Genomic DNA, 26925 nt, shown 5'->3' with positions numbered 1-26925 from the left:
ATAAATGATCATAATTTTTATCAAAATATGGATGTCATAACATGTTATGTTGTGTATCTAGGTATGTCATCCATACTTTTTTCTAAGTAATTTCTTGCAAGAGTTGGTAGAACACTGTTTAGTTCTGCGAAAGTTGTGTCTGTTTTATTTTTATTTTATCGCAAACGCCATTGTATTTATTAAGCTGGGTAATCGGTTGTGTGTTCCATGTAAATTCATTAATTTCTATAAGTAAAGTTCATTCCAAGAACGTAACATTGGCTTATTTCGATTAGACAGGGTAACGCGCAAATAAAACAAAAGGATAGCATTCTTACCTCAGTATCGTCAGTTTCTGTATCCAAATCAATATCAGAAACTTGCTGCAGTTCCATGATCTGCCTGTTCAGCAAGTCTTCCTCCTCACACAACTTCCTCTGATCGACTTCCGACTGGAAGTCCAGCGCCCAACTGATCTTCCTCTCATTCTCCTCAATCTGTGACGTCATCTCCGCTATTTCAGACATCTCTGACGGATCCGCAGACTTCAGAATCTCGTTATGATCATTCATCTGGTCATCGTCTTCCAGGAATTTGAAAGTCGTCATGAATTCAGACTTCCATTTGTCGAAGTCGAATGTTTCTTGGGTTTTTTCTTGGGATCTGGCTAGGCCGGTTGTTAGGCTTTCTAGAGATGAATGTAAGCGGTTCTTGGTCAATTCTGATCCATCGTCTTTAGGAGTGTCCTTAACTTTCTCTCGTTTCAAAGCTTTGCTTCGAGACGTACGGGTTTTCAACCCAGTCACATCAGATTTCTGCCTTATAATCGACAAATCTTTCTTAGCTTCTTTGATTTCAGGTTTTGGTTTTACAACTTTAGGTTTCTCTGGCTTATTCTGTGGCTGTTCTGATTTCGCGCGATCTAATTTCGACGCTGATATAATTTCTTTTACCTCCTGTTTTGGGGATTCAATCATGTTGAGAGTTGGTAGGCTAGTTGTAGCTGAAGGCTGATGGAATCTGTTCGCCCAGTGCGATTTAGATTGCTTCTTTGATTCACGGCTCAATCGTCTAGATTTCACGGTCAGCCAGCCATCATTATCGCACTTAGCATTATCAACGTTAAGTACTTCGACAGAATTAGCGAACTCTCCCTCTTCTGGAACTAAAGTCTTCAAACTCTCGCTGGATTCGATTCGTGACATGTCTATTTGAGTCACGATAGTGTCAGAGCTGCTATATTCTTCTCCATCTTTCTTATCGAATGCAGGATTAAGTTTCTCTGTTTTATCTCCCTTCTCGTTTATTTTCAGTGTTACTGGTCGCGGCGGTCGCTTCTTTAGATCAACTTTAGCTATATTCTTGTTATCACCAGAGCCCATCTGAGTACGATTAGGGGGCTTTTTAGATACTGCCTTATTGGCCGGAGCATCAAAGAGACTTGTTCTTCCCGTAGTCAGATTAAACGGGTAGCTGCACTTGCTAGTCTGATTTCGTTTAGGAAAAGGCCTTTGAGCTTTTGAAGCTGGGTCGGGTCGCATTTCAACAACAGTCTTGCTTCGAGCTATGAATCTTGTTGGAGTTTTAACTTCTGTTTTGGTTGTATTCACTGGTTTTGGTTTAGCCGCTGCCTGGGAGTAAGCTGGTCTTGTGCTTGGCTTTTCAACTGCAGGTTTGGGTTCAATTTTCTTTGAATCGTGATCTTTCTTTCCATCTTTTGCTTCGGATGGTAGGGTTTCTTTTAATTCTGATGATTCTTTGTTTGAAGAATCATCAATCTTGGTGGCCTCTTCCTTTGTACCATTTAAAGTTTCTGCGTTTTTTGGCTTTTCGTGTTGTTGTTTTAGAGTTGACTCTTGATTTTTCATATCGTTCGTTTTAATTTCAGGTGATGCAGACTTGTCTTTAATTATTTTTGCAGCATCATGTACTATATCACCGTTTAGTGTAGGCTTTTCATCACTGGACTTGGAGGAACTTTCATTAGAAACGTCACCAAAATTATCTTCTGATTTCGCAGGTGACTCTGTAGAAACGCTGTCTTTTTCATCGACAATAGCTTCATCATTCACTCCATTATCTTTCTTATCAACACCATCAACTTTTCCATTGATATCTTTAAGTTGATCTTTGATTTTCACTGGTTTATCATTTGCGTCAATTATAACGGCTTTTTCAATCTCTTTGTCAAGATTAAGCATATTCTCATTCTTGGCTGCATTTTCAGTCAATTGTTTAGCTAAGAATTCATTTTCCATAGCATCCAGTTTCGCTATGGTAGCCTTAGCCTGGCTGGAAATGTCTCCATTGACTATTTTAGCATCATCTTGTGTTATTGTGCGTTTAGGAGATTTGATGACAACCATTTTTGGTGCAGCGTTTGGGCTTTCCTTTGCTTTACCTATTTCAACTACCGATGCTTTGATCAGCTTATTGTCTTTTTCGGTGGTTTGAGATGCCAAATCTTTCACTGGTTTATCCTCCTTTTCATCTAAGGGAGCTTTTCCATTTACTGAATCATTCTCTTCAATGTTATCCTTAACATCTTTTTCCTTGATATCAGAAAGTCTTGATAACTCTTTAGCAGATTTAGGCTCAGGTTTAGTTGTGATTTTCGAAGCGATTTTGTTACTGAAAAACTCAATATTAGGTTTAGGGCTGTTGTTGGAATGTCCTGTTACCCTTGGGCTGACTTTTCCGCTACCGGGACTAGCTTTGCCAGTTAAGTTTGGGCTGTTTTTTCCACTTGGGGTGTTATGTCCTGAGAGGCAAGGACTGTTTTTGCCTGACACTGATGGGGAACTCTTGACTGAATAGCCTTTTCGGGACTCTGGGCGTACGAAGTCAGTCTTTCTAATCTCCCAGGCTAGACTCTGCGGTCTTTGAGGAGGAGGGGTGTTATCGTACTCCCATTTCAGTCGAAACCATTCGCCGAGAGCTTTGAAATCACGCGTGTAGTTCTCTAAAACGAGGATCACTTCTTGGCACTCGTTTAAATTCTCGTGAGCTTCAACTGTGTTGTAAATTTCGCCAATCTGTGAAAAGATTTTCATTTTTCAATATTTCTAGGTATATTCATGATGAACAAGAATATATAGTACCAAGCTATCGTAATATGTTAATCTACAGCTTTAAAAACCTTTATTTACTTGTCAATCGTAAATGATTTCCCTCATATTACTTATTTAAATAGGCAATTGCAATATGTATTTAATACCATGACATATATAAACCGAAAAACCTACAAAAATTGCATCACGAAAAACAAAACACGACCAACACATCAAAAGAGCGCCAAACGTATTTAACAAACTCCCCCGACGCATCATATAATATTGCATTCACAAAGCAAACCTTCCCTGTTCGAGCACCGGGCAATATCGATTTTGTAGTCTCGTAAAGGGATGTTTATTCCTAGAATGGAGCTGAGGTCAGACTGTCTGTATTATATCTATCTATGTACCTAACTATCTATCTATCTATGTATGCACTCTCGAACTTTCTAGGGACGTCGATGCATTATTGAATTCACTTCGAGAGAAACGGAGGAATTTTTAAAGGGCTTTGGTGTGGGTCAATTTCCGATCGGGGACAATATTGGAAGTTACAATGCAATTGTAGGTTTCAATTAAATAGCAATTACGCTTTAATTTTCGGAAGCGCACAGGAGAGAAAAAGCTTGGTCAGACGCATCAAAAGTATCACCAAATGGGTGATTCGATGACCAAGTTTTCATTATTTCAGAAATCCGTAAAAATAAAAAAGATCTTCTTTACACTAAATCGCCGTAGAACTCGGATACCTGAACTCTTCTTCTGCATATTAGTAGCTCTCTGTGTAGTTTTTTGCTACTCCTTTCAAATAATACAGTACATAAAATCCCTATATTTTAATACCAAATGCAAATTCATTTGCATACATGGGTAAATGCACAGGTGTTACATTTATAAATCAAGTAAGAGTCCACAAATGTTAAAATATTTACAAGACCAAGTTCAATATGAAATCGATATAATTTTACTATTTTAAAATGACCGTGGCATTGTAAAGGACATTCAGGTCAAACCTATTCGTAGCTTTCCACCCTGATATTTCTAAACCACGATCGATGAAAATGTCATTTGTACAACACAGTATCAAATTGTAGGGTATTTACTTTGCTGCAAGTTTTGAATTCAGCATAGATTTTTCAGATACCTACATTTCTATATTATATATCTACTATAAAAGGCTGATGATGATGATTGTTTTTTTGGCAGCTTCTTGAGCTGTTTACGTATGGGATGTTTTCATCGAATTTATATTGATAAAACATATCGAAGCTATCGTAACGGTATCGAATCAAATCAGTTCAGCCGTTTTAGCAAACCCATAGCGGTCGAACTTATAAGACCTCTTTTTTTGCATCGGGGGTGAAAATTTTTAAAACGATGTTTATGTTCATTTTTGATTATAAACGTATCTCTAGGTAGTAAGTTCATAAGTTCAGTTGTCAATTTATTTAATACTCTTAAGACTGCTAATAGCTTTCAAAGTCTCAAATACCTCCCTTAACATCTCAGCTTCTTGAAACCCCTTTCACATTGTAATCTCAACTTCACCATTCAAACATACTCACAGCTCGCTGTAGATCTCCAAACAGCAGTGCCCAGTACCTAGCGCGGAGTTCTGAGCGCTTGTCCCTGCCGGCTGAAGCGGATCGGAGGCGGGTGGCGGCTCGTGGCGTGGCGCGGCGGGGCGGAGGTGCGCCCGCGCGGGGTGGCTTGCGGGAGATGCGACCTGAGTAGAAAAAGAAAGAAGATAGCATACAGGATGATAAAAGCAGCAAACAACATAGTGGTGAAGGGCGTGTTTCTGTCCAAGATTGGTGTTCTTGTTCTAGGTTTAACAGCCAGGTTTTTAATGTGTTATCGAAAGATGAGATGAGATCGAAGAAGTCTAAGAGCGTCACGATGAGGGGGAAATTCCGGGAACTATCTGGTCTACTATTTATTTTTGACTTTAGGTTCGGAAGCCTAAGGAACATAACTACAAGGATATTTCATTAACCCTTATCTGTTTTGAAATAGACATTCAAACTACACCACAACTTCATTTGATGTACTTTTGTCTAGATTCTCTTTCTGTAGTCAGAAAGACGACATACGGGACAACAACTTATCTTTCTTTGCGCGAATACCAAAGTTCAATTTAAGTATTCCCAGAAATATTTATCCGGCGAATCTTTTCGTGGAAGCAGACTTGTAAAGTAACCGTCCAGACTTGAGTAGACAAGAATAAAGTTAGGCAGTCACTGAAGCAAGCGCTAAAGTATTCATGGCAAGTCTGGTGCCCGATTTAGAACCTCGTGTCAACTTGACGATCGATTGTCTCACGAGTAACTTTACTTGAGTCGTGGTAGATCGATACTTTGCAATATTGTGTTCGTTAACGTAGTGTTAAACTTAATTGTAGAGAATGCTTCAAGGGTCGACTCAAGGACCACTCATTTTTTTTTTGCTTTTAAATTAAATCTAATTACATTTTTAAGTACATTTTTAAAGTAATCGGGCAGGTGCTCTTAAAATTAACTCGATGAACATCTTTACTAACTAATTCATGTGATGCTTGCCAAACAGAAACTTTCTTTCCGACCATAACACATGCAGACTTCTATAGCTCGTAAAATGTATAGAAATAGATATTTCTTTAGTTAGATCCAAACGAATGATTATTGCTTGATTTCGGATCTTAGATAGCAGCAGGCGTCCATAAAATACCGTCTCAATAGATGGTTGACGAGGCGTCCCGCTGCGCGCCGATGCGTTACAATACCCGTAAATACATGAAATTGTTCGTTAAATTACTGTCTTTAAATTCTATTTCATATCATGAGCATGATTTTAAAAATAATCGGTGAGATTTCTGAGTTCATTATTATTACTTGTCATTATTCTCTGATAGCTTATGACTGTCCAAATTAAAAAGCATGATGGTGATTAAACAGTTCTAGGGACATATTTAGTTCAGCGTGATATACTTAAGTTCCAATGAGAAACATTCATCTATTTGTATGACACCCGATTCCATTTACATACAGTATTAAAAAAATGTTCCGCTATGTTTTCCAAGGCTGCAACTGCTACTATGTACTTCATTTCTATAACATAATTTCTCCTGTCAGTTGCAAATCTTGTGAGTTATCTTATACTTTCAGTGTACTTGTTTCCCAACATAATTGTAGAAAAGGCTTGAAGGACGAGGATGTGATGTATTTGTTTTCCAGCAGTTTAACTTACTACATCATTTATCTTTTATTTGGTTCAAATACATTAGAAACATTATAAAAAAAGTCCAAGGGCGAGTCAGACTCGCGCACAAAGGGTCCCGTTATACTATTCAGGTACAAAACCCCAAAAAGTAAATAGTTACTTTAGAAATTTTGCTGTAGTTATTTATTATACAATTCATTCAGCTTCCACAGTCTCCGTTCTACAACTATTTTCAGTTACAAACATTAAAAACTTGACTACAAGTACAGCATCAAGTAATTAATCACAAAAGCTATTTATTCTTATGAAAAACTGTAAAATTAGTCTAATTTCAAACAGATGACTAATCACGGGTTGATACAGAAGTCACAACTGTCTAAACAGGTTGTATTAGTCAACAATTATTCTTAGAATTAGTATGTAAATACAAGTTGCAATACCATATTTGTAACTTGTCTCAGTTAAAATAACTGGTGCAAATTATAATTTTTGTGTGGTAAAACACAATTGTTATGTCTGGATAATCTTTAATGGCTTGCATGTCACTTACTATAGAACAATAGAAAATCAATTGTGTCTCGCCTATATCTGCGCTTTGACATACAACAGGTTAATTTTGTTTAGCTACCAGTCGCTTTAAGCTTTTTCAATTACTTTCTGTGTAGCTTGATCAAAAAAATAAGTATGTATAGATTATCTTCTGGTTATACTATATATCTTATGGTTTTATGAGCCTTATGGTAGGATATGATAAACACATATTTTCTTAATATGTAATAAGGTCTTCGTGTACCCGTAAACAGAAATGAATTTTCTTATTACCTAGAATATTACATTAGCAATTTGAAGTAAAGCATTTCTTACACTTCAAAGTGTAAAAACTTGTCCATTATACTGAGGAAGGCCTTGAGTATGTCATGAGTCTAACTTCAAGGCTGCAGTAAGCACACACTTAAGTGCAATATTGAATAGATTTAACAAGAAATCGGATAAATCCATTCTTAAACATGTTAAAGTATTGCTTAGTCCAAATACTAAACACATTGCTTAACTCTAAATCAGTTTACATTGTTTTAAATAAGAATCGGATAGCAAATCAAGAAAAAAAGCTCCGAAAAACTAAACATAACACAAAGGTATTCTTTCATTCTGCCTATTATTCTAAACACAAAGACGACATTTAGACCCATGTTTACGTTTTATACCGCGCTTTATAAGCTAGCGGGCACTCCTTCAACGCAGCTTTTCGAAACAAATAATACCGCCCACGGACATGAACATATCGTCTGTTTAGCATACCAACTTATGTAGCGTAATTAATAAAATGCATTTACTTGGTGTGTCCACGGCCACATGGAATGCAACGAGGTTCCGAGCCTCTCGGCCCTCCTCTTGCACCAGCTGCCTGACTTCCTCCATCGCAAATCAACCAGAAATTTTATATTTCTGGACAAAACAAAAAGGAACTGAAAACATCACTCGCGGATAGTAGTCACTTTGTGAACATCTGAATGCACGTTGAAACCGATGTGCGGTAAATGTAAAATAAAAAAATGCAATATAACAAAATTAAACAGTTAAACGTTAACAACTGGCGAAAATGCGAAAAGTAAATTAGCGAATATTTTCATAACAATTCGCCTTTTGACAGTTTCGTTTACTTGTGTCGGAGTTGGTTTCATTCAGTGTTGGTTTACCAAAAATATTTCATTTTTGAAACTCGTAATAAAATATATATTTTTTATTTCCTTTTTTTTGTTATACAAAAATGCAAGTACAAATAAAATTGATTTAATCTAAAACAAACACAATAATAAGTTTCACATCGAATGAATAGTAGAATAAATGCTACTAAGGGCTGATTTTTCAATCGCCAGATAACTCCTATCTGAGGAATATTTTTAACGTTTTGACAGCTTTTGTATGGAAAATATGTCAAACCGCCATATTTATTCCTCAGATAGGAGTTAACTGATGATTGAAAAATCAGCCCTTAGTCTATTAATCTACTACATTTAGATTATTGTCAAAAAAGTATTTTCCAAGTACTACAATCAAAAATTAATTCCTTTTTTAGAAAATTATTTAACACACGAGATCAAAATAAACATCACGTATCTCTATTTGTTATCCTAAGATACTTCTATTTAGATAGGTGCACCTCTGTTCGTGATGAAACCAACCCTACCAAAAGAAAGTTCATGAAGCACATAAAATACTACGAAACATTAAATATAGCCTGGCAAACCACTTTTACCTCAAACAAGACCTTACATACATGAGTGAAATAACGTAAAGAATCTTGATGAAACGGCAATAGACTTGGCAACATTTCTCTTAACAAACTTAGAAGCTTTCAGTCCTTGTAAATTGGCAACATCACCTTCTTTTCGTTGTCAAGCAAGATGGCGGATCAGGTACGTGTTGGTTTTCTGGCTAAAATAATTGAAAATAATGCTATAACAACAAGAATTTGTTTTAAAAGTGTTATAATATTGACAAAGTTCCGTTCAAATAATGTTTTGCAAGTGTAAAATGAGTGTTTTATGTGAAAATGTGGATCTGAAGATAGTGCACGTGGGAATCGGCTTTCCCAATGAAAACTCCGACATAATGTACGCTAAAATGTATTTAAATCTAAGTTTCAACGTGTTCTCAATGCCGAAATAATGTTTAACTTCAGTAGATTTACCATCCACCGATTTAAACCCGTTAAATTCCCAAAAATGAAAGTGTGTTCGATCGATAGGTTAGTTCAATCAGCGAGTGGTATTAAAAAAACATTTTTTTGAATTTAAATCAGGAGTTACGTATTTATGCTCCAAAAACAACATTTTTTCATCAGATGTGCAAATAAATGTTAAAATAATGAAAATAACTACAATTTTATAGGTTATGTTTACGTCTGAACTTCAGATTAAATATTGCTAATTTTACTTTCGAATTATCGATAAAAATACATAGGTACCGGTTTCATGACCTATAAATATAATATTCGTAGAATTCCAAAAATAGTTATCAATTAAATAATCACGGTATTTATCGTTTAAAAAGTTTACGACTTCAAACTACAATGTCCTATTGTTTCCCTTGTTCTGACATTAACATGATGATACCCACACGACGGTCTTCTGACAACCATGTGACGAAGAACGTGTTCTAACCCATATTCTGATTATTGTCAGACAAGCGCCATAATAATTAGAAGATGCCATATTGATTTGGCCTTGGAATGGCTATTCTTAATAACAACTAGTCTGATACCTAATACTAAACATCCATAAAAAGTTTTAAATGCAAGAGTTCTAGTTAATCAAGCCTTAAAGTGCAAAACATTGTCTTAGATTATGATAATGTGTGTTTATTTTACAGCAGTAGTTTGTTAGTAGTGTTGCTTTTAGTTAATCAATTAGTAATAATTTCTATTCCTTACCTATTCTTCTTTTGCCTTCACACTTTCCGTAGTTAGCTTTTATTAGTTTAAAACTAATGCATTAATAAAATTACAGACGGAACGTTCATTCCAAAAGCAACCAACGGTTTTCTTGAACCGTAAAAAGGGTATCGGTGTGAAGCGTAGCAGGAAACCACTGAGGTACCACAAAGATGTGGGACTCGGTTTCAAAACACCTCGCGAGGTAACGCATGATGTGTGAAAACTAACGTGTTTATTTTTCCGTAGACAGAGAAAGCGTTTCAGAAGCAGGCTACGGTCTTCCTCAACAAGAAGGGAGGACTGAAGAGGAAAGACATGAGACATTCTAAGAATGTCGGTCTTGGATTTAAGACTCCGCGTGAGGTGTGGTACTTTTAGTTATGGTCGATGGGATCCAGGCTTGCAGCGGTGGTGGCTACGTTGTCTGTTTCATGTTCAATGGACCTCATAAATTATTTTTGAACTGCAACTTCTATGCATTATTAGTTTTCACAATTTCAGTCAGAATAAATACGTAGAGTAATAATAAGTAGAGTAGAGTTGAAAGTAAAAAGTGGTACACCCTACTACTGCATTTATGCACATAGAAGCGGAAATGGGGTGTATCCTGTCAGCTAAGAACTTATTATGTGTTAAGTTATTTCTTTTAAATGTCTAGCCTAATATGGTCTAGCCAAATTCAAGAAGTTGTTTCTAAATTCTAAAAAGTCCATTGTTCATGAAAGCGGTTCATGTTGGTCAGGCAGACCTTGCTTTAACATGTGCATGGCTGGAATTGTCCAGTGAATACATTGGAACAGATCATTTTGATACTTTATACCTAATTCTATAATAGCATTAACTTTAGTCCTTTTAATAAGGGTAGAAAAAATACATATGATTCTCCAGTGATAGAAAATTTTTGTAATGTTCACCAATTCACAAGTCAAATAAAAAGCTCAAGTTATAAAATGGAATCAATTACATTGTAACTGCTTGTATATCGCTATAAATATAAACAAAAGAAAATCAATTGTGTCTCGCGTATGCTGCGCTCTGATATACAAGATTTACGTTTCATTAGAATACACACACTTAACATTTCAATAACTCTAAAAAAATTACACAAGCATAATATAAACATGATCTGTTCCAATTCCATCAAGTGTTAGCCATTGTGTTAACTATCTGGCTAGGTGCTTTCAGGCCAACGGTGCAGGAAGGTACGGTATGCATGCTGCTCTCCATGTCATCAGTTTAACCATAGATTTAAGAACCATTTCTAATTATGTATTTCAATATTATATTATTTATTTGTATAGGAAAGATATTAGATAACAATGTACTTTTTAGTTACCTATGGTATGTTATCTGATATATTGTCTGTAATAATTATGTTCATTATTAGTTTTAAAGGAATGTCAGGAATATTTTTATCTCGCTACACTTGGTGCAAGTTAATTCAATTTGTGGGGGTGGTAATAACAGTCAAAAAATTAAGTTACATCTATTTTCGATACCAACCTATAGTCTGGTGGAGGTTCCAAATTAATCAGAAGCAAATTCAGTCTTGTTCTGACTTTAACATGATGATACCCACACGACGGTCTTCTGACAACCAAGTGACGAAGAACGTGTTCTAACCCATATTCTGATTATAGTCAAACAAGCAATATTTATATTACAAAAAATGTCCAATTCATGCAACTGGTAAAGGGCAGTTATAAGTTAATCCTTTGATAATTTCGGGTGTAGCAATAATGGCAAATCTGTTGACTGAACTTCAGAAAAAAAAATTGTCTCATACAATGTAGCTAATTTTGGCATTTTAATGCTACATTCCAATTCAATAGTTACCAAACAAAACAACAACCAATCATCCATCGGGCTATGGACCACTAACTTGCTTCACCACTAACCCATCATCACCCACGACCAAATACTCAAGAAAACTTCTCTCTCCAGGCGATTGAAGGCACATACATTGACAAGAAGTGTCCCTTCACCGGTAACGTGTCGATCCGTGGTCGTATCCTCACCGGAGTAGTTCAGAAGATGAAGATGCAGAGGACCATCGTCATCCGTCGTGACTACCTGCACTACCTGCCTAAGTACAACAGATTTGAGAAGCGTCACAGGAATATGTCTGTCCACTTATCTCCGTGCTTCAGGTGAGGATTTTTTTTTTTATCCGGAATTTAGGCGGGAAAGAATATGAGAGCTCATAGTACGTTTTACGTACGGAAGCGAGGTGCCGAGCGCACGTGCAGCGTCTGTATGAAATGGTTCCATGTCTGAGGGCGACTGCACGTGCTGCTGCCGCTTAAAACCCAAGCGATTTCATGCGGTTGGCAGTTGCATTCGGCAGCGCGATTCCAAAAGGTAACTTTATAGTTCGCGCAAAACTTTTTGTCGTCACTGAAAATTGCGCGAGGCGCTACACAGAAACTAATTCTAGTTGTCTGCGGGTCGCGGGGTGAGCGAGGGACATATGTGCGGACTTTTGTTCGGAACGACATCAAGTTTTGCTAGAACCGTTGCTATGATTTTTAGAATACATACATTCAAATGATGATACTCACACGACGGTCTTCTGAACAACCATTTGACGAAAGACGTGTTTGTTAACCCAAACTCTGATTGAATACCTATAGAAACTCCTATCTACACATGAAGAACTTTTCTCTAGAACATTCCATGTTTAAATGTTCCAGGGACGTGGAACTGGGAGACATCGTGACCATCGGCGAGTGCCGGCCGCTCTCCAAGACAATCCGTTTCAACGTACTCAAAGTCACGAAGGGCAAGGGCTCCAAGAAATCCTTCAAAAAGTTCTAAATAAACTTATGTTATAAGTATTTTTTGTTGTTTCGTTTCTCATCTGAACCTAAAGGCCATCATTCCCATCTCATTTTACACGAGCTGAATATAGACTTATTAGTTTCCGCCTACGATTTCACCCACATCTCGTGGGGACTACTCCGAGCACCCGGATAAATGGGCTATCTAATTGAAATATTTTTTTAAACCGCTACAGCAGTTTCTGAGATTGCATAAAAACCTATTGCCATCAGTAATTATTTCTATATCAACCTTCGCTGTCCATCTAAATGAGGGTCAAGAAATAATTCTTTGAAAAATTAGCATTGTGGAACTTCCGTACTACGTGATAAGCAACACGACCAGAACTTAAAATTGAATACAGTGCCATCTGGTAGATTTTCCCACTAAACTCGATTTGCAATGACAGCTGACGTTTAACGACATGACAAACTGTATTTGTACTGCGTTCAGAAAATAAATTACGAAATTAGCAGAAGACGACGTATCGGAAAACGAAAATTGTAGAGAAGTATTTATATTCTCAAACAGGAACGAAGCTTAATCAATGCTTAAGCACATCTCGTATCTATCAGCCAGTTTGAACTTGTCCAATTTTCTTAACGAGATGATTTTCATTCTATTTTAGCAACTCCTATGAACTATCGTATCTGGAAGAGCTGAGGTTAAGTCAAATGGCTAGGCAGAATATATGATGATAGAGGTAGCCTTTGATTCTGGGACGACTCACAGTATCAGACATACACAACACAATACATAAACATAATACACCTCTTTACTTCTATGTATGTCCTTTTTATCTGGCCGTCTAGAATTTATTTGTTAACGTCTTTCTATTTAGGAAGTCATTAAAAAGCTGAAGAAATTAAAAGTTCTCGCAGTTTATGTATTGATTCAAAACTGTTAATTGAGAAATATGGGTAGATGAAACTGCGGTGCAAAACTAGTATTTTCAAATGCGGAGCTCACAGCATGAACGCATCCATAAGCAGAATTATCCATAGACAATTTACGGGTAAATAACAAGCTCCAACATAACAAACATGTCCGACTTGTGACTTGACTGTGATCCAGTGAAATATAATATCGCTACCAAACCAACGATATGATATCGTTCTTCTCAAAACTCTCTTTGAATAACTCACAAAAACAAACAGTGGAGCTCGCGAAGCCTGCTTATATGGACAAAAGTGCGACCCTACAGGAGTTAGGATATAAAGATGAGAACGACCTGAAAGAGACAATATACGGTTTGTTTTGATCAGTTTTCGTGTTGTTTTGGACTAATTGGGTTGGTTGTTGTGGCTTTAACGTGTGTTGTGGTGTTTTAGACTTTTTGCGGACGATACGGGACCCGGAAAAACCGAGTACACTTGAAGATTTAAAGGTGGTTTATGAAGAAGGGATTTTTGTGAAGGAGCCTACTGCTGATAAAGTTCCCGTGTTGCGAGTGGAATACAATCCGACAGTGCCCCACTGTTCGCTGGCGACGCTCATCGGGCTGTGCATACGGATCAAGATACAGCGATCTATACACCATCCAGTCAAATTGGATATTTATATCAAGAAAGGCGCACATACCACTGAAGATGAAAGTAAGTAAATTACACATATTATAATTTGTAAACAAACTTTTTTTAAAATAATCACAAACTGCAGCTTAAAATTCTCTAATATTTCCCTAAAATACCTTAAAAATATGATAATTAGATGACATGACAACATTTACAACCCATTGTACTCAAACAAAGAAATAAAATGCTTCCTTCCTATTTCTTTTCTAAGAGCATCTATTTCTAAACATAATATAGTAATGTTCTTTGCTACTATGTTTATATCTTCCTACTTTGTATGACCTTGTTTGTTTCTTATTATTATTAAAACAAACAGCTGACTATGGCAATTACCTTGGTGTTAAATGGTAAAAAAATATTTTCTTGTACACATATAAAGTTTTAAATTTCACACAATTTTTAATACAAGAAAAAACATTTAGTGTGAAAAAAGCCTATATACCTAGTTAATATTTACCATAAATTTTAGAAACATTTGAAAAACCATAGTATGTAAGGGTCAACCTTTAAAAAAGTTTATGTAAAAAAATAGACATTACATAATAAGTATCTTTCTTCCACTCAGTTAAAAAGAGATAACAATGGAATTTCCCCAATTGTCCGTCTGCATATTATTATGTTCCAAAAGAGGACAAACGTTTAACCAGTGAATCATGCTCATTCATGTTGTGCCAACTGTGGCCTAATTTAGTATTATTGTCAGTTACAAGCTCATGTAAGAATTTGATGAATTCATTACATACACATTTTGTGTATCATTTTCCACCTGCAGTGTCACCAATACTGTTATGGTCTCTAACCCCACATAGATAAAAAAAAGCCTATGTGTTAATAGATGGCAATCACTATATGTGCCAATCATAGATTGTTTAATTCAGCCATTCAGCTAAAGCACGATTAAGTTGCAAACATCCAAACCACACAAACTTCCTTATTATATTAGTAGGAATTTATAGGATTTTTGTTTCATAGCAAAGCTTCATTAAAACAATTGTTTAATAAATCTTTCATAACGTAACTATTATTACTTCTTTCAATAGTAACAGACAAACAATTGAGCTGATATAACTATTATGATGTTCGGATTTAATAATACTTATATCCAAATGACTATATTGAACTTATTTATCAGCTAGTAATAGTTATTTATTGTAAAAAGGCTCAACTTTCCTAAGAGGTATTATTAATGCCAATTTATGAGGTAAAACTGCTGTAATCTCTTAAACTGAGAATGGCAATGTATAAACATCAAAGCCGCAAACTAATAAAATGTGATACTATAAGTACTAAGCGCCCATTTCTATGTTATGTCAAATTAGCCGTTTTCCTGCGGTTTCACCCACGTCCTGTGGGAAATACTGCACCTAGGGGGATAAAATATAGTTAGCCTGCGTTACTCAGAAAAAGTGTCGCTTGCCAGTTCAGTTTAGTAGTTTCAGAGCCTTCAGAGTTGTTTCTAACAAACAAGAAAAATACTGATTATAGAAATTGGGCTCCCTAATATTGTGTGGTGCAATGCAGCAAATTGATTTTACTGACACATCAAATTCTTAAGAACAATAAATTATTTCATCATATTGCTTATCCAGGGGCATATATGACAAAATTAATGTATGCAAAAAATATTGTAAACAACACTGTTCTAGATTTAATATTTGTTGTAACAGCTTGCAATATCAGATGTTTACAATTTTGGATTACTCATAGGAGGGTATTGATGGCCTGTATGTACAGTCAACTTCAGGTCAGTGGCAACAGTTTTATAGGAAAATCGTACTTATAACTATTGAGTTAAGGTGCATGAGCTACTGAACAGTTCATAATTCTAATAGTCTTATTAGATGACATTACATGAGGTTCTAAAGAAAACCTACAAATACCCTTTTTTTAATTTAAAAACATGATTACACTTTGCAAAAAAATTGAGTACATGCACTTATTTATAATACATTTTTATTATTATTAATGATTTAATGGGTTTTAGTCTGTATCATTTAGAATCTCAATTCTTGATACATAAAAAAACATGAGTACACTCTTTGTTTTTCGTGCACGTTGTTATTGAAATTATCTAAGTGCCAGATAACAGATAGTGTTGGACAAATATTTATAGAGCACTGTAATATCTTCACTTCAATACGATACCGAACATAACAAGGTTATTGAATATTGATACAGAAAAATATAAGTGGACGAGTCTGGACCGTTCTCTTTGCTTTCGTCACTATCGGTTTTTTTCCACCAAATTATTCTACTTGTACAGGTCATTCGCCTATCTCTGGTTTCGTTGATAACCTAAAATTCGTAAATATTTATATTTTCTTATTTGAAAAGTTCTGCTGTTGTCATTTCGAAAGCTGCTCTTTTCTATGTTAGATTATGTACTCATATTCTAATCTGGGGTCGCGACACATCTTATCTTAACTATTCAATTCGAATCATCTCTTCTATTATCATTTTATCATTAGTAACATCTGTGGGTAATCTTAAAGTTACAATAATCTTCGTAATCCTTGCGGCCATCTATCAATATTTACACAAAGCATATCATCATAATATTGCCCGCCCATTGTTCATTTTCTCCAGATAATAAGTACAAGCTCAATTGACTTTCCAAAATACTTGTTTAGATAATTTTATAATGACTTATGAAGTTCTGACTGAGATAAGCAAATGTCCGATAAACAAGACAAGCTGATTTGCATAATGCGAAATATTCTAGATGTTGTTGTTGCTTAGAGATGATAATTATGTCTGCAACGGCAGATAGTGACAACTGCATGTGGTTGACCTCTAATCTTTCTATTTATATCACATCTCGATGATTTCCCAGTTCAAGGGTCAGATTGTATGCTATCTTACTACAGTTTTAAGCATTTCTACTCTTGCTCCATATCAACTAGACCACTTATATGTAGTACTTTAGAAAAGAAAAAACAAGATACTATCATTAGCTATAATCAGTCTTCGATGACCTCCAAGAATTTGGGCCAATGTCAGTACCCTATTATATAAAGTTATTTTTGAAAACAATTAGTTGTACAGCCATTAAAATACTACGTCATTAGCAATTAGGAAGGATGACTAGCACCATTATTATTATCTAGTAACATCCAAAAAGAGATTCCGTCATGAAGTTTGCTCAAGTACATATTTACTTGCTGCGGGATTGTTCGAAAGACTTACCGCGGCCCTGGTACATAAAAGGCCTACGACGGAACACGACGGTTTTTAGTCAGTAAAAGTCTGACACTCCCTCACCGCTGCTAACCCACAGCGGGAGAGGTCATTTGATAATTTTTGAGGTCTTTAAAAAAAAAGTAACTATTTACTTCTGTGTTACATCTCGAATCTCAGGTCAAATCCGGTTTGTTAAACATGTGTTTGAACTTAAACCGGTCTAGACGGCTCTCAGTCTATTTATAATTAGACAGTAACCTTCACGCTGCAGCCTAGGACCGCAGTGTTTGCAGTTATGTAACGTCATAAATTACTAAAGAATGCACTGATAACTGCTCTGTTGAACTGTTTTGATAAATGGGTTAGATCATTGTATATATTAAATTCTGTCTTTCTTATTTTTCTTTTACTAGATAAATGAGTAAACATTTTTGCTGTAACATGATAGATAGATAGATTGTGCTTTTGTTTTCATGTCATCGATAATAAATAATTTGAGGCTAAGTCGTATCGCAGGAGTACTTAGTATTATGATTAATATGGTAATTTCTCTTGTTACAGTCAACAAACAAATCAACGACAAAGAGAGGATCGCCGCCGCAATGGAGAATCCGAACTTGAGGAATCTCGTTGAAAATTGCATTGCTGACGAGGAATAAATACTAGCACAATGGCGCCCGACGCAGCATTCTCAAACATAAGCGACAAAAACGAATTCACAAAGTTCACCAAATTCTTAGCGTATAAAGGTGTTCAGGTTATAGTAGAATCAAGGAAAGGGGTTAAAATAGAACCGAATAGCAAACCGCAATCGTCAGATACAGATTGGTTCAACCTCCAAATACCAGACACTCCTGAGGTCAACCAAGCAACTAAGAATGCTCTTCCATCCGATAGAGTTCTTGAAACCATTCGATCGCAGCTACACGTAGAAATATCAGTACAAACTGAAGATGGAGATGAAATGGTACTCGAATTATGGACCCTAGAATTAGACGAGACTCAATTTGATACCTCGTTGAAGGCAATGAACACAGTATACTTCCGTATGGGGATCTTATTGAAGTCTCTAATCGCAGTCACGAGAATTACTCCCGCATATCATTTATCGAGGAAACAGAGAACAGAGTCATTTACAATATTCTATAGAGTTTATAATGGAGAACCAAAAATGAAGGCCTTAGGTGAATCTGTTAAGAAAATCCAAGCTGGGATGCTGAAGACTCCTCTAGGAGCTATATGCTTCTCAGTCTCATACAGAACCAACTTTTCCATATCTCCAAATAGAACGGAGAAAAACAAATTGCTCTTACTGAAGAGCGACCATTTTGAACTAAGTCCAAAGCACGTAATTTTCGAGTCGAAAAAAAAGAAGGATCCAAAAAAGGAACCTAAGCCTTTTGGTCCCGTTGATTTGAATAGACCCTTACGTTTAGCTGCCTTTGTCGATGAAAACGTCATAAAACAAGCATTTGACGACTTCTTTACTAAGATCCCTGTACCCAAAGGTAGGAAGCGACCAAAAACTCCACTAAGGACTAGCCCTATAGAGCTCAAAAGTACTCAAGAGCTAGATATCACAACGTTATCCAAAAGTCCTACATCTTTAGAAATGCCGCCAAAAAAGTTCTCAGGTTTCAGAAATGAGAACGAACCACCATTGAAACTTCTTCATTTTCCTTTCGCCGACCACCATCCAATCAGAGAGCTTGCGGAGTTTTACAAGGACTTCTTCAACGCTCCACATTTGAAATTAGCCGACGATCTTGTCCGATCGAAGTCGAGGAGTCCCGAATCGGTGAAGGAGATGGAACTGGCCAGCGAGGATTTGTCAAAAGACCTGGAGTTGTATGAGAACTCTGTGCTTGAATTTGATGAGTTGCTTGCTGATATGTGTAGATCGGCTGAATGGAGTGGGAATTGAGGGAACAAAGTATTGCCACAAAATGTTGGTATGAGGACCCAATCCAATTGTGTTTGCCTACACAAGAATACCAGCATGGTTGAAATTGACATATTGAAGAGGATTTGTGAAGGTGAGGTACCAGATTTTGTGGCACCAATGAAGGTTGAAGACTGATTTATCTGGACGATTTTATAGTTTCGAATATAAGAGATGGAGTGATTGACAATGGACTGTGTATGATTTTATTTCACTGAACTATATTACAAAGTGTTTATCAATGATGTTGTAAATAGTAATAGCTGGTCTAATGAGTTTTGCTAAGATGTTATGTTTTACGTAAAATATTCTATAATGTTCAATGTACGTGTACACAAACAATAGAAATATTTAACAATAGACTCTGAAATTGTAATTTATTCTGATAATATTAAGATTGCCTTAAATGTCCGTAATTTATAATTAAACTGCTCTCCATAATTGATGTCTATGAAATTATCACTACATGTTGTCAATGTTTAAATTAATTTTTATTTTGTTTCGGTGTATGGTTCCAAAAATGCAGCAAAACCTGCTCAATATTAGTTGTATATATTTGTTTAATATATATTTTAGTTTGCCACGTTTTCCACTTATTTTTAATTTTACCTATTATACTTTTAGTGCCTAACAAGGTTGGTTCACACCAAAAATAGTCGACTGATTGAGAGTAGGTTCATTTTATAGAGCCTCAGTATAAACTCCAGTCATTTGTGATTAGATTTTTGTGCCTTGTGAAGAAGAATGGAATATCTCGAGTTTTATATTGAGAGATTTGTTACTTGGTGTGAACCAACCCTTAATGCGTTATCGGAAAATAAAATGCACTGACTTATTTCCCGATTCATTGGTTTGTAATAGATCAAACAGCGCAAATAATGGGATAGCAGAAAAAATGATGAATTCAGGTTCAGGTTTTAAAGTAATATCAAGATTAAAAAGATTCCTCTTTGTCTGCTCTCTCTATCTTTCTTTCTTCTAGTTTTTTTTATAAGAATTCAGCGAATTCGGCTCACTCACAAGAAGTTATCTATTTCAGTGTTTATTCTTAAGAATGATTGCTGAAAATAACAACTGAGTCATTACTGAAGGTAAACAGTTTGATTCTCTTTCAATTGATTTCAATAAAGCAATTTAAGCCGCAAAAAATAATGCTTTTAGCTGAGTGGATTTTTTTGCTTCCAAGTGTAATATAATTTGTTTTGGTCACCATTTTCCGATTTGACTGATGATATATTTTTAGAGTTCCTTATTTTACTGTAAATAGATAGTTCATTTTTATTATAATTAATAATGTTTTAATTTCATATTCCTAATTATTGTAACTTGTGGTACAAACTTGAGTTTTGCTAAAAAAATAAATAGCAAAACAAATCCAGAATGTTTTACTGTGAATAAATAACTAAAGATTTTTAGTTTAAAATCGTAGAATTAATTTGCTCACGTTATTTTTTGTAGATAGATAATGGTATAAAATCTATGAATAAAGATATTTACCAATTCATTTGTTGGAGTTTTTTTTTTCATGTTTTATCAGATTTTTTCGATTGAAAACGTTCATCTGGAAGGACTATATAATGCTTCGACGACTGCTATACACCGATGTGGAATTCCCTAGATTTTATACACAGAATTTCAAAGATTGCCCCCGATTTCTCGGAGCTTCCACCATCCAATGGTGACAACGAGACCCAACTGCGAGTGTACTCTTTCATATTAGAAAGAAATTATTTTTCAAATCGGTCCAGGCGTCTTCAGTAACTCGGGGTAACAAAAGAACCCTCCTACTTTTTTTAAGTCGGTTGAAAACGTTCCGTTGGCGATTTATGTCTGAAATTGAGTTGCGTATTTTATTTACGCCCGTAAAACGCCAGTACGTTAGTTTAAATTGTGTTCAGTCAAAAGGATAGCACCCCAAAACCTTTCACCATGTCTTAGTGTTACGGCTGGAAGTAAGAAGCTGAGAAAAAATGGGATAAAGACAGGAGAATCAAGCTTACTTTATTTCAAACAGTGATATTTTCTTCAGGATTCTCATGATCTCATAAAAGCAGCGAAAGCATTTTTATTTAATTTGTCACATAGGCGAAAGAAACAGAAAAGAAAGAACACACAGGTGGTACCAGTTCCAGTGAGTGGTTAAAAGAGAGTAGCGAGTGACGAGTCTCGGTTTCGTGAATCGGAACGTTCACTTCACTATTTTGTGGACGAAGTGTCATGTCAAAAGACGCAACAGCTTCAAAAATAAACAATTAAAAAAACAATCAAATCTCAATTCAATGTATTAGATTTTACACAAAATAATGTGAAAATACTATTTTAAAGTGATTCTTTAACTATAGGTTCAATTTTAAGTGAGTTTTGAAACATAACCTAGATCAGTCGCGATTGTAAGATGTTTTCGATTTGCCGGCAAACGCACCCTGCTACAGGGATTGAGCATTCAGTGAGCTCGTGTTTCTTCAACAATGATGAGACGTGCCTCATTACGGCTGGAGCGAATATCCTCAAGGTTTTCAGGCTGTTGCCTGAAGGCCATACCAAGGAGGTTAACGCCGGTAAGTTTGTGTTACTTCGAATTTATAACTGTGAAATTGTACGAAGTTTTTTTTTGTGGTGTATACACGTTACATTTTATTTATTGTGAAAGCACTAGTTACATGTTCACTGTAATTAACACTACAAAATATTGTAATACACATAAACTGCCTTTAGTTTTGTGTTACTGGTCCATTGCGTTGAAAGTTACCTGCTTCTCACACATAGATAAATTCTACAATCATAGACCAGGTTTTATAATTCAACCATACCAGGTGGAATTCATGAATTATTGTTGCTTTTAATATAACTCTCGACATTCAAGACATGACAGTACTTCAATAATTACAATTTAAATCCACAGCTGGCCAGCCAATACCCCCAAAGATGAAGCTAGAATGCCTAGCTACATACACACTATGGGGCAACGTAATGTCTCTAGCATCCGTCCGCTGTCCCAGCGCTGGCCGAGATCTGATACTGGTGTCATTCAGAGAAGCCAAGCTGTCTGTACTACAGTATGATCCACAGACCGATAACTTGATCACGTTGAGCATGCATTATTTTGAGGAGGATGATATGAAGGTAAGATCTTTTGTTATATTATTTATATGTTGCTATCTATGTTCACATCCTTGTATTCAGGATAAATAACTTACAATAAATAAATAAAATAACTTTTTAAGTAAATAAGTTAAAGTCATTCAGCATGGGGAAGACATACTTACATAGGTAGAATTGAGATTTAAATTAAAATAATTTGTTATTTACCTTTACTAAACTACATTCTCCCACTATGCAAGTTTTTCCAGTACTCATTTAATTGTCCTATATTGCAGAATGGTTGGACAACCCACCCCCACATTCCATGGATCCGAGTGGACCCTGAGTGCCGATGTGCAGTGATGCTGCTGTACGGCAAGAAACTAGCTGTGTTACCATTTAGAAAGGATATTACCAATGAGGACGGAGATCCTCTTGAGGCTAAGCCTCTTGATAGTAAGAAAGCTGTAAGTAATCCCTTAAAATCTTTGTACTAATAATTATTATGAAGCTCAAGAGTTTCTTTGTTTGTTGGGGGGAGTGTGCTAATCTTAGGAACTACTGGAACTTCTTGAAAAATTATCTCAGTGTTTAGATAGCCCATTAATTGAGGCAAGCAAAAGGCTACTTTTTATCCAGGCCCTTAAAGTAAATTAGTTCCATGGGATGTGGTTGAAATTACTGCCGGAGGCTGAATTGAATATGATATTTCCCACTTCTATTTGCAAAAATTACAAAAATATTATTTTCTTTCAGCTACCAACACAGACAATAAACCGTGCACCCACTTTGGCATCCTATGTGATAGTGCTAAAAGATCTGGATGAGAAAATAGACAATATTCTAGACATACAGTTCCTACATGGTTACTATGAACCTACACTGTTGTTATTGTATGAACCTGTTAGGACTTTTGCTGGGTAAGTTCATTTATTGCTATTTTATTTATTTTATGTCTATTTTTTGGTAATCCACCATTTTGTGAATGCATCTCTCAAGGAAGCAAGCTTAGCTTAGCTGTTACGAATTTATTTAGTATTCCCTTTGACTTTAATTATCTTGTCTGAATGGTGCTCCAGAATTAATTTTAATTGGTATTTCTATTGTCTCCTCAAGAATTTGGCAATAAACTGGTATAAAAATTATAGGAAAAATATGTGACGTTGATTCGCCCTTAGAGGGACGAAACACATATCGAGAGTATAGTCGATTCTTTGTCTATAATTGCCGCTTGCCGCTTGTCCCTGAATTAACACTACATATTTCCGAAGTAACGCCAGATTCCATAATTTAAATAAAGTGTAGTTAGTGACAATATGTTTTTTTTCAGTCGTACAGCAGTCCGTAACGACACGTGTGCTATGTGTGGCGTCAGCTTGAACATGTCGGCTCGCGTGCACCCCGTGATCTGGGCCACCGCGCACCTGCCCTTCGACTGCCTCAGGGCCGTGCCCGTGCAGAAGCCGCTCGGTAAGTCAACATCATTCATCGTTCATCATCACCGTCATCATTTAATTCCAAAGCTTTATTTAATTCCACATTAATTTACACAGTCAAATCATTTTGCAGAATATTGATATTTTAATTATTTAGGTAACGTGGATGCCCTTAGGGTAAAAGCCTACTCGTCTCTCATCGTCATCATAATCATCATTATCATTATGATCTAGATTTACTGAACTCATCATCTGCTTAGCCTTTTCCCATGTTGGGTCGGCTTCTAGTCAAACCGGGTAGCAGCTGAGTACCTGTGTTTTACAAGGAGCTACTGCTTATCTGACCTCCTTAATCCAGTTACCCAGGCAACCTGTATTTTGTAATCTGCAACTTTGAACCCCCTATAAATGAAAAAGAGTTTTGAATTATCTTAGTTTTCATATTGAACTAATTTTCTTTGTTTTTCATGTGTTATGTTTGTTTCCAGGTGGATGTCTAATAATGGCAGTGAACTCTCTGATATACTTGAATCAGTCTGTGCCTCCGTACGGCGTATCTTTGAACAGTATAGCAACACATACCACCAATTTTCCGCTCAGTAAGTACCTATTCTATTGTTTTGTCTTCTATACCACACAAATTGTAATAGCTTCCACAAAAACAGAATATTCTCTGGGAAGTCATTCAGAAACTATGTCTCGTAGTCTCTTTATTATTCATCTACTCTAATACATATAATAAAGAGGAATCATTTTTTTAGTTCTTTGTTTGAGGCTCCGAAACTACTGAACCAATATGAAAAATTCTTTCACTGTTGGAAAACTACAATTTTCCCGACAGTAGTTACCACGACACGCGGATGAAACTGCGGCAAAACAGCTATGTAGTTTATCATAAAACTTTATGTTCTCTTTGAAGAAATGTATACTGCCTCTCGTTTTTTTCCTTAACAATTTTTTTCTCTCTATAATATAATATATTCTCTACTCTAGGAATCCAAGAAGGAGTATGCATAACACTAGACGGGTCCTGCGTGGCCGGTCTCGGCGAGGGTCGGTTCGCTCTCTCCCTCAAAGGGGGACAGCTGTACGTGCTGACGCTGCTGGCTGACTCCGTGCGGACTGTCAGGAGCTTCCATCTAGACAGGGCTGCGGCCTCCGTGCTTACTACCTGTGTGAGTATCCGCCTAGCCGCTTCCCTAGCTAGTTTATCTACATGTGTAGTTTACTAAGAGGACAGCTGTATGTAGTGACTCTGCTGGCTGACTCAGTACGGACTGTCAGGAGCTTCCATCTAGACAGGGCTGCGGCCTCCGTGCTTACTACCTGTGTGAGTATCCGCCTAGCCGCTTCCCTAGCTAGTTTATCTACATGTGTAGTTTACTAAGAGGACAGCTGTATGTACTGACTCTGCTGGCTGACTCAGTACGGACTGTCAGGAGCTTCCATCTAGACAGGGCTGCGGCCTCCGTGCTTACTACCTGTGTGAGTATCCGCCTAGCCGCTTCCCTAGCTAGTTTATCTACATGTGTAGTTTACTAAGAGGACAGCTGTATGTAGTGACTCTGCTGGCTGACTCAGTACGGACTGTCAGGAGCTTCCATCTAGACAGGGCTGCGGCCTCCGTGCTTACTACCTGTGTGAGTATCCGCCTAGCCGCTTCCCTAGCTAGTTTATCTACATGTGTAGTTTACTAAGAGGACAGCTGTACGTGCTGACGCTGCTGGCTGACTCCGTGCGGACTGTCAGGAGCTTCCATCTAGACAGGGCTGCGGCCTCCGTGCTTACTACCTGTGTGAGTATCCGCCTAGCCGCTTCCCTAGCTAGTTTATCTACATGTGTAGTTTACTAAGAGGACAGCTGTATGTACTGACTCTGCTGGCTGACTCAGTACGGACTGTCAGGAGCTTCCATCTAGACAGGGCTGCGGCCTCCGTGCTTACTACCTGTGTGAGTATCCGCCTAGCCGCTTCCCTAGCTAGTTTATCTACATGTGTAGTTTACTAAGAGGACAGCTGTATGTAGTGACTCTGCTGGCTGACTCAGTACGGACTGTCAGGAGCTTCCATCTAGACAGGGCTGCGGCCTCCGTGCTTACTACCTGTGTGAGTATCCGCCTAGCCGCTTCCCTAGCTAGTTTATCTACATGTGTAGTTTACTAAGAGGACAGCTGTATGTAGTGACTCTGCTGGCTGACTCAGTACGGACTGTCAGGAGCTTCCATCTAGACAGGGCTGCGGCCTCCGTGCTTACTACCTGTGTGAGTATCCGCCTAGCCGCTTCCCTAGCTAGTTTATCTACATGTGTAGTTTACTAAGAGGACAGCTGTATGTAGTGACTCTGCTGGCTGACTCAGTACGGACTGTCAGGAGCTTCCATCTAGACAGGGCTGCGGCCTCCGTGCTTACTACCTGTGTGAGTATCCGCCTAGCCGCTTCCCTAGCTAGTTTATCTACATGTGTAGTTTACTAAGAGGACAGCTGTATGTAGTGACTCTGCTGGCTGACTCAGTACGGACTGTCAGGAGCTTCCATCTAGACAGGGCTGCGGCCTCCGTGCTTACTACCTGTGTGAGTATCCGCCTAGCCGCTTCCCTAGCTAGTATATCTACATATATAGTTTACTAAGAAGACAGCTGTACGTGCTGACTCAGTGCGGACTGTCAGGAGCTTCCATCTAGACAGGGCTGCGGCCTCCGTGCTGACTACCTGTGTGAGTATCTGCCTAGCCATTTCCCTAGCTAGTATATTTACATATATACTTTACTAAGAGGACAGCTGTATGTACTGACTCTGCTGGCTGACTCCGTGCGGACTGTCAGGAGCTTCCATCTAGACAGGGCTGCGGCCTCCGTGCTGACTACCTGTGTGAGTATCCGCCTAGCCGTTTTCCAACTGTTGGGGTCGGCTTCAAGTGTAACCTGACGCAATTGATTACCAGTGTGCCTGATGAAGTGATTGCCTATTTGATCTTCTCAATCCAGTTACCCAGGCAACCAGATTAGCCTTTATAAGACTGGTTATCAGACTGTCTGGCTTCTAACTATTCGTATAGATTGCTAAATACGTTTAAATAACAGTCGGGGACCTCCAATTCAACGTGCCTTCCGAACACAAGCTGCAGCGCATAAGATTTTCTTAATACAGAGTAGTAATGAGCAGTAACTTTAAATATTTAAACAATTGGTTACCGATAAAGTGTCAGTTGTTTATATGTTATAGTTAAC

General features: G+C 37.1%; 4 protein-coding genes across 6 annotated transcripts in view; 3 read left to right on the top strand and 1 right to left on the bottom strand.

The window, feature by feature from the left end:
- Positions 1–7892, bottom strand: part of LOC110371151 (S phase cyclin A-associated protein in the endoplasmic reticulum) — a 63389-nt gene extending 55497 nt beyond the window's left edge. Inside the window, exons 1-3 of the mRNA XM_064041157.1 lie at positions 7565–7892; positions 4598–4758; positions 318–3014 (exon numbers count right to left, since the gene is read on the bottom strand). Of these exons, the coding sequence (XP_063897227.1) occupies positions 318–3014; positions 4598–4758; positions 7565–7649 (2943 nt within the window). The 5' untranslated portion in view covers positions 7650–7892. The remainder of the gene's footprint in view (positions 1–317; positions 3015–4597; positions 4759–7564) is intronic.
- Positions 7893–8507: 615 nt separating this feature from the next.
- Positions 8508–12503, top strand: LOC110371168 (small ribosomal subunit protein uS17). Of its 2 annotated transcripts, none has more exons than XM_021327285.3 (4): positions 8508–8647; positions 9913–10029; positions 11611–11816; positions 12360–12503. In XM_021327285.3, the coding sequence occupies exons 1-4, from the start codon at positions 8636–8638 to the stop codon at positions 12481–12483; spliced, it is 459 nt and encodes a 152-aa protein (XP_021182960.1). In that variant the 5' UTR covers positions 8508–8635; the 3' UTR covers positions 12484–12503. The 2 variants fall into 2 exon arrangements, with proteins under 2 accessions (XP_021182960.1, XP_021182959.1); XM_021327284.3 differs by lacking the exon at positions 9913–10029 and adding an exon at positions 9740–9868 and having other exon boundaries at positions 8609–8647.
- A 997-nt stretch (positions 12504–13500) lies between these two features.
- Galla-1 (galla-1) lies at positions 13501–19302 on the top strand. 2 transcript variants are annotated; one of them, XM_021327269.3, is made up of 3 exons: positions 13501–13736; positions 13818–14081; positions 17802–18038. In XM_021327269.3, the coding sequence occupies exons 1-3, from the start codon at positions 13592–13594 to the stop codon at positions 17897–17899; spliced, it is 507 nt and encodes a 168-aa protein (XP_021182944.1). In that variant the 5' UTR covers positions 13501–13591; the 3' UTR covers positions 17900–18038. The 2 variants fall into 2 exon arrangements, with proteins under 2 accessions (XP_021182944.1, XP_021182930.3); XM_021327255.3 differs by lacking the exon at positions 13501–13736 and having other exon boundaries at positions 13938–14081; positions 17802–19302.
- A 2060-nt stretch (positions 19303–21362) lies between these two features.
- Positions 21363–26925, top strand: part of LOC110371164 (cleavage and polyadenylation specificity factor subunit 1) — a 32308-nt gene continuing 26745 nt past the window's right edge. The window contains exons 1-7 of the mRNA XM_064041119.1: positions 21363–21740; positions 22085–22305; positions 22560–22730; positions 23020–23183; positions 23594–23733; positions 24188–24298; positions 24693–24874. Coding sequence (XP_063897189.1) covers positions 21578–21740; positions 22085–22305; positions 22560–22730; positions 23020–23183; positions 23594–23733; positions 24188–24298; positions 24693–24874 — 1152 coding nt within the window. The 5' untranslated portion in view covers positions 21363–21577. The remainder of the gene's footprint in view (positions 21741–22084; positions 22306–22559; positions 22731–23019; positions 23184–23593; positions 23734–24187; positions 24299–24692; positions 24875–26925) is intronic.

Source organism: Helicoverpa armigera, chromosome 24 (assembly GCF_030705265.1).
Source record: "Helicoverpa armigera isolate CAAS_96S chromosome 24, ASM3070526v1, whole genome shotgun sequence".
NCBI lineage: Eukaryota > Metazoa > Arthropoda > Insecta > Lepidoptera > Noctuidae > Helicoverpa > Helicoverpa armigera.
The sequence above is the reverse complement of the archived record's forward strand: the minus strand, read 5'-3'. Positions and strand labels throughout refer to the sequence as shown.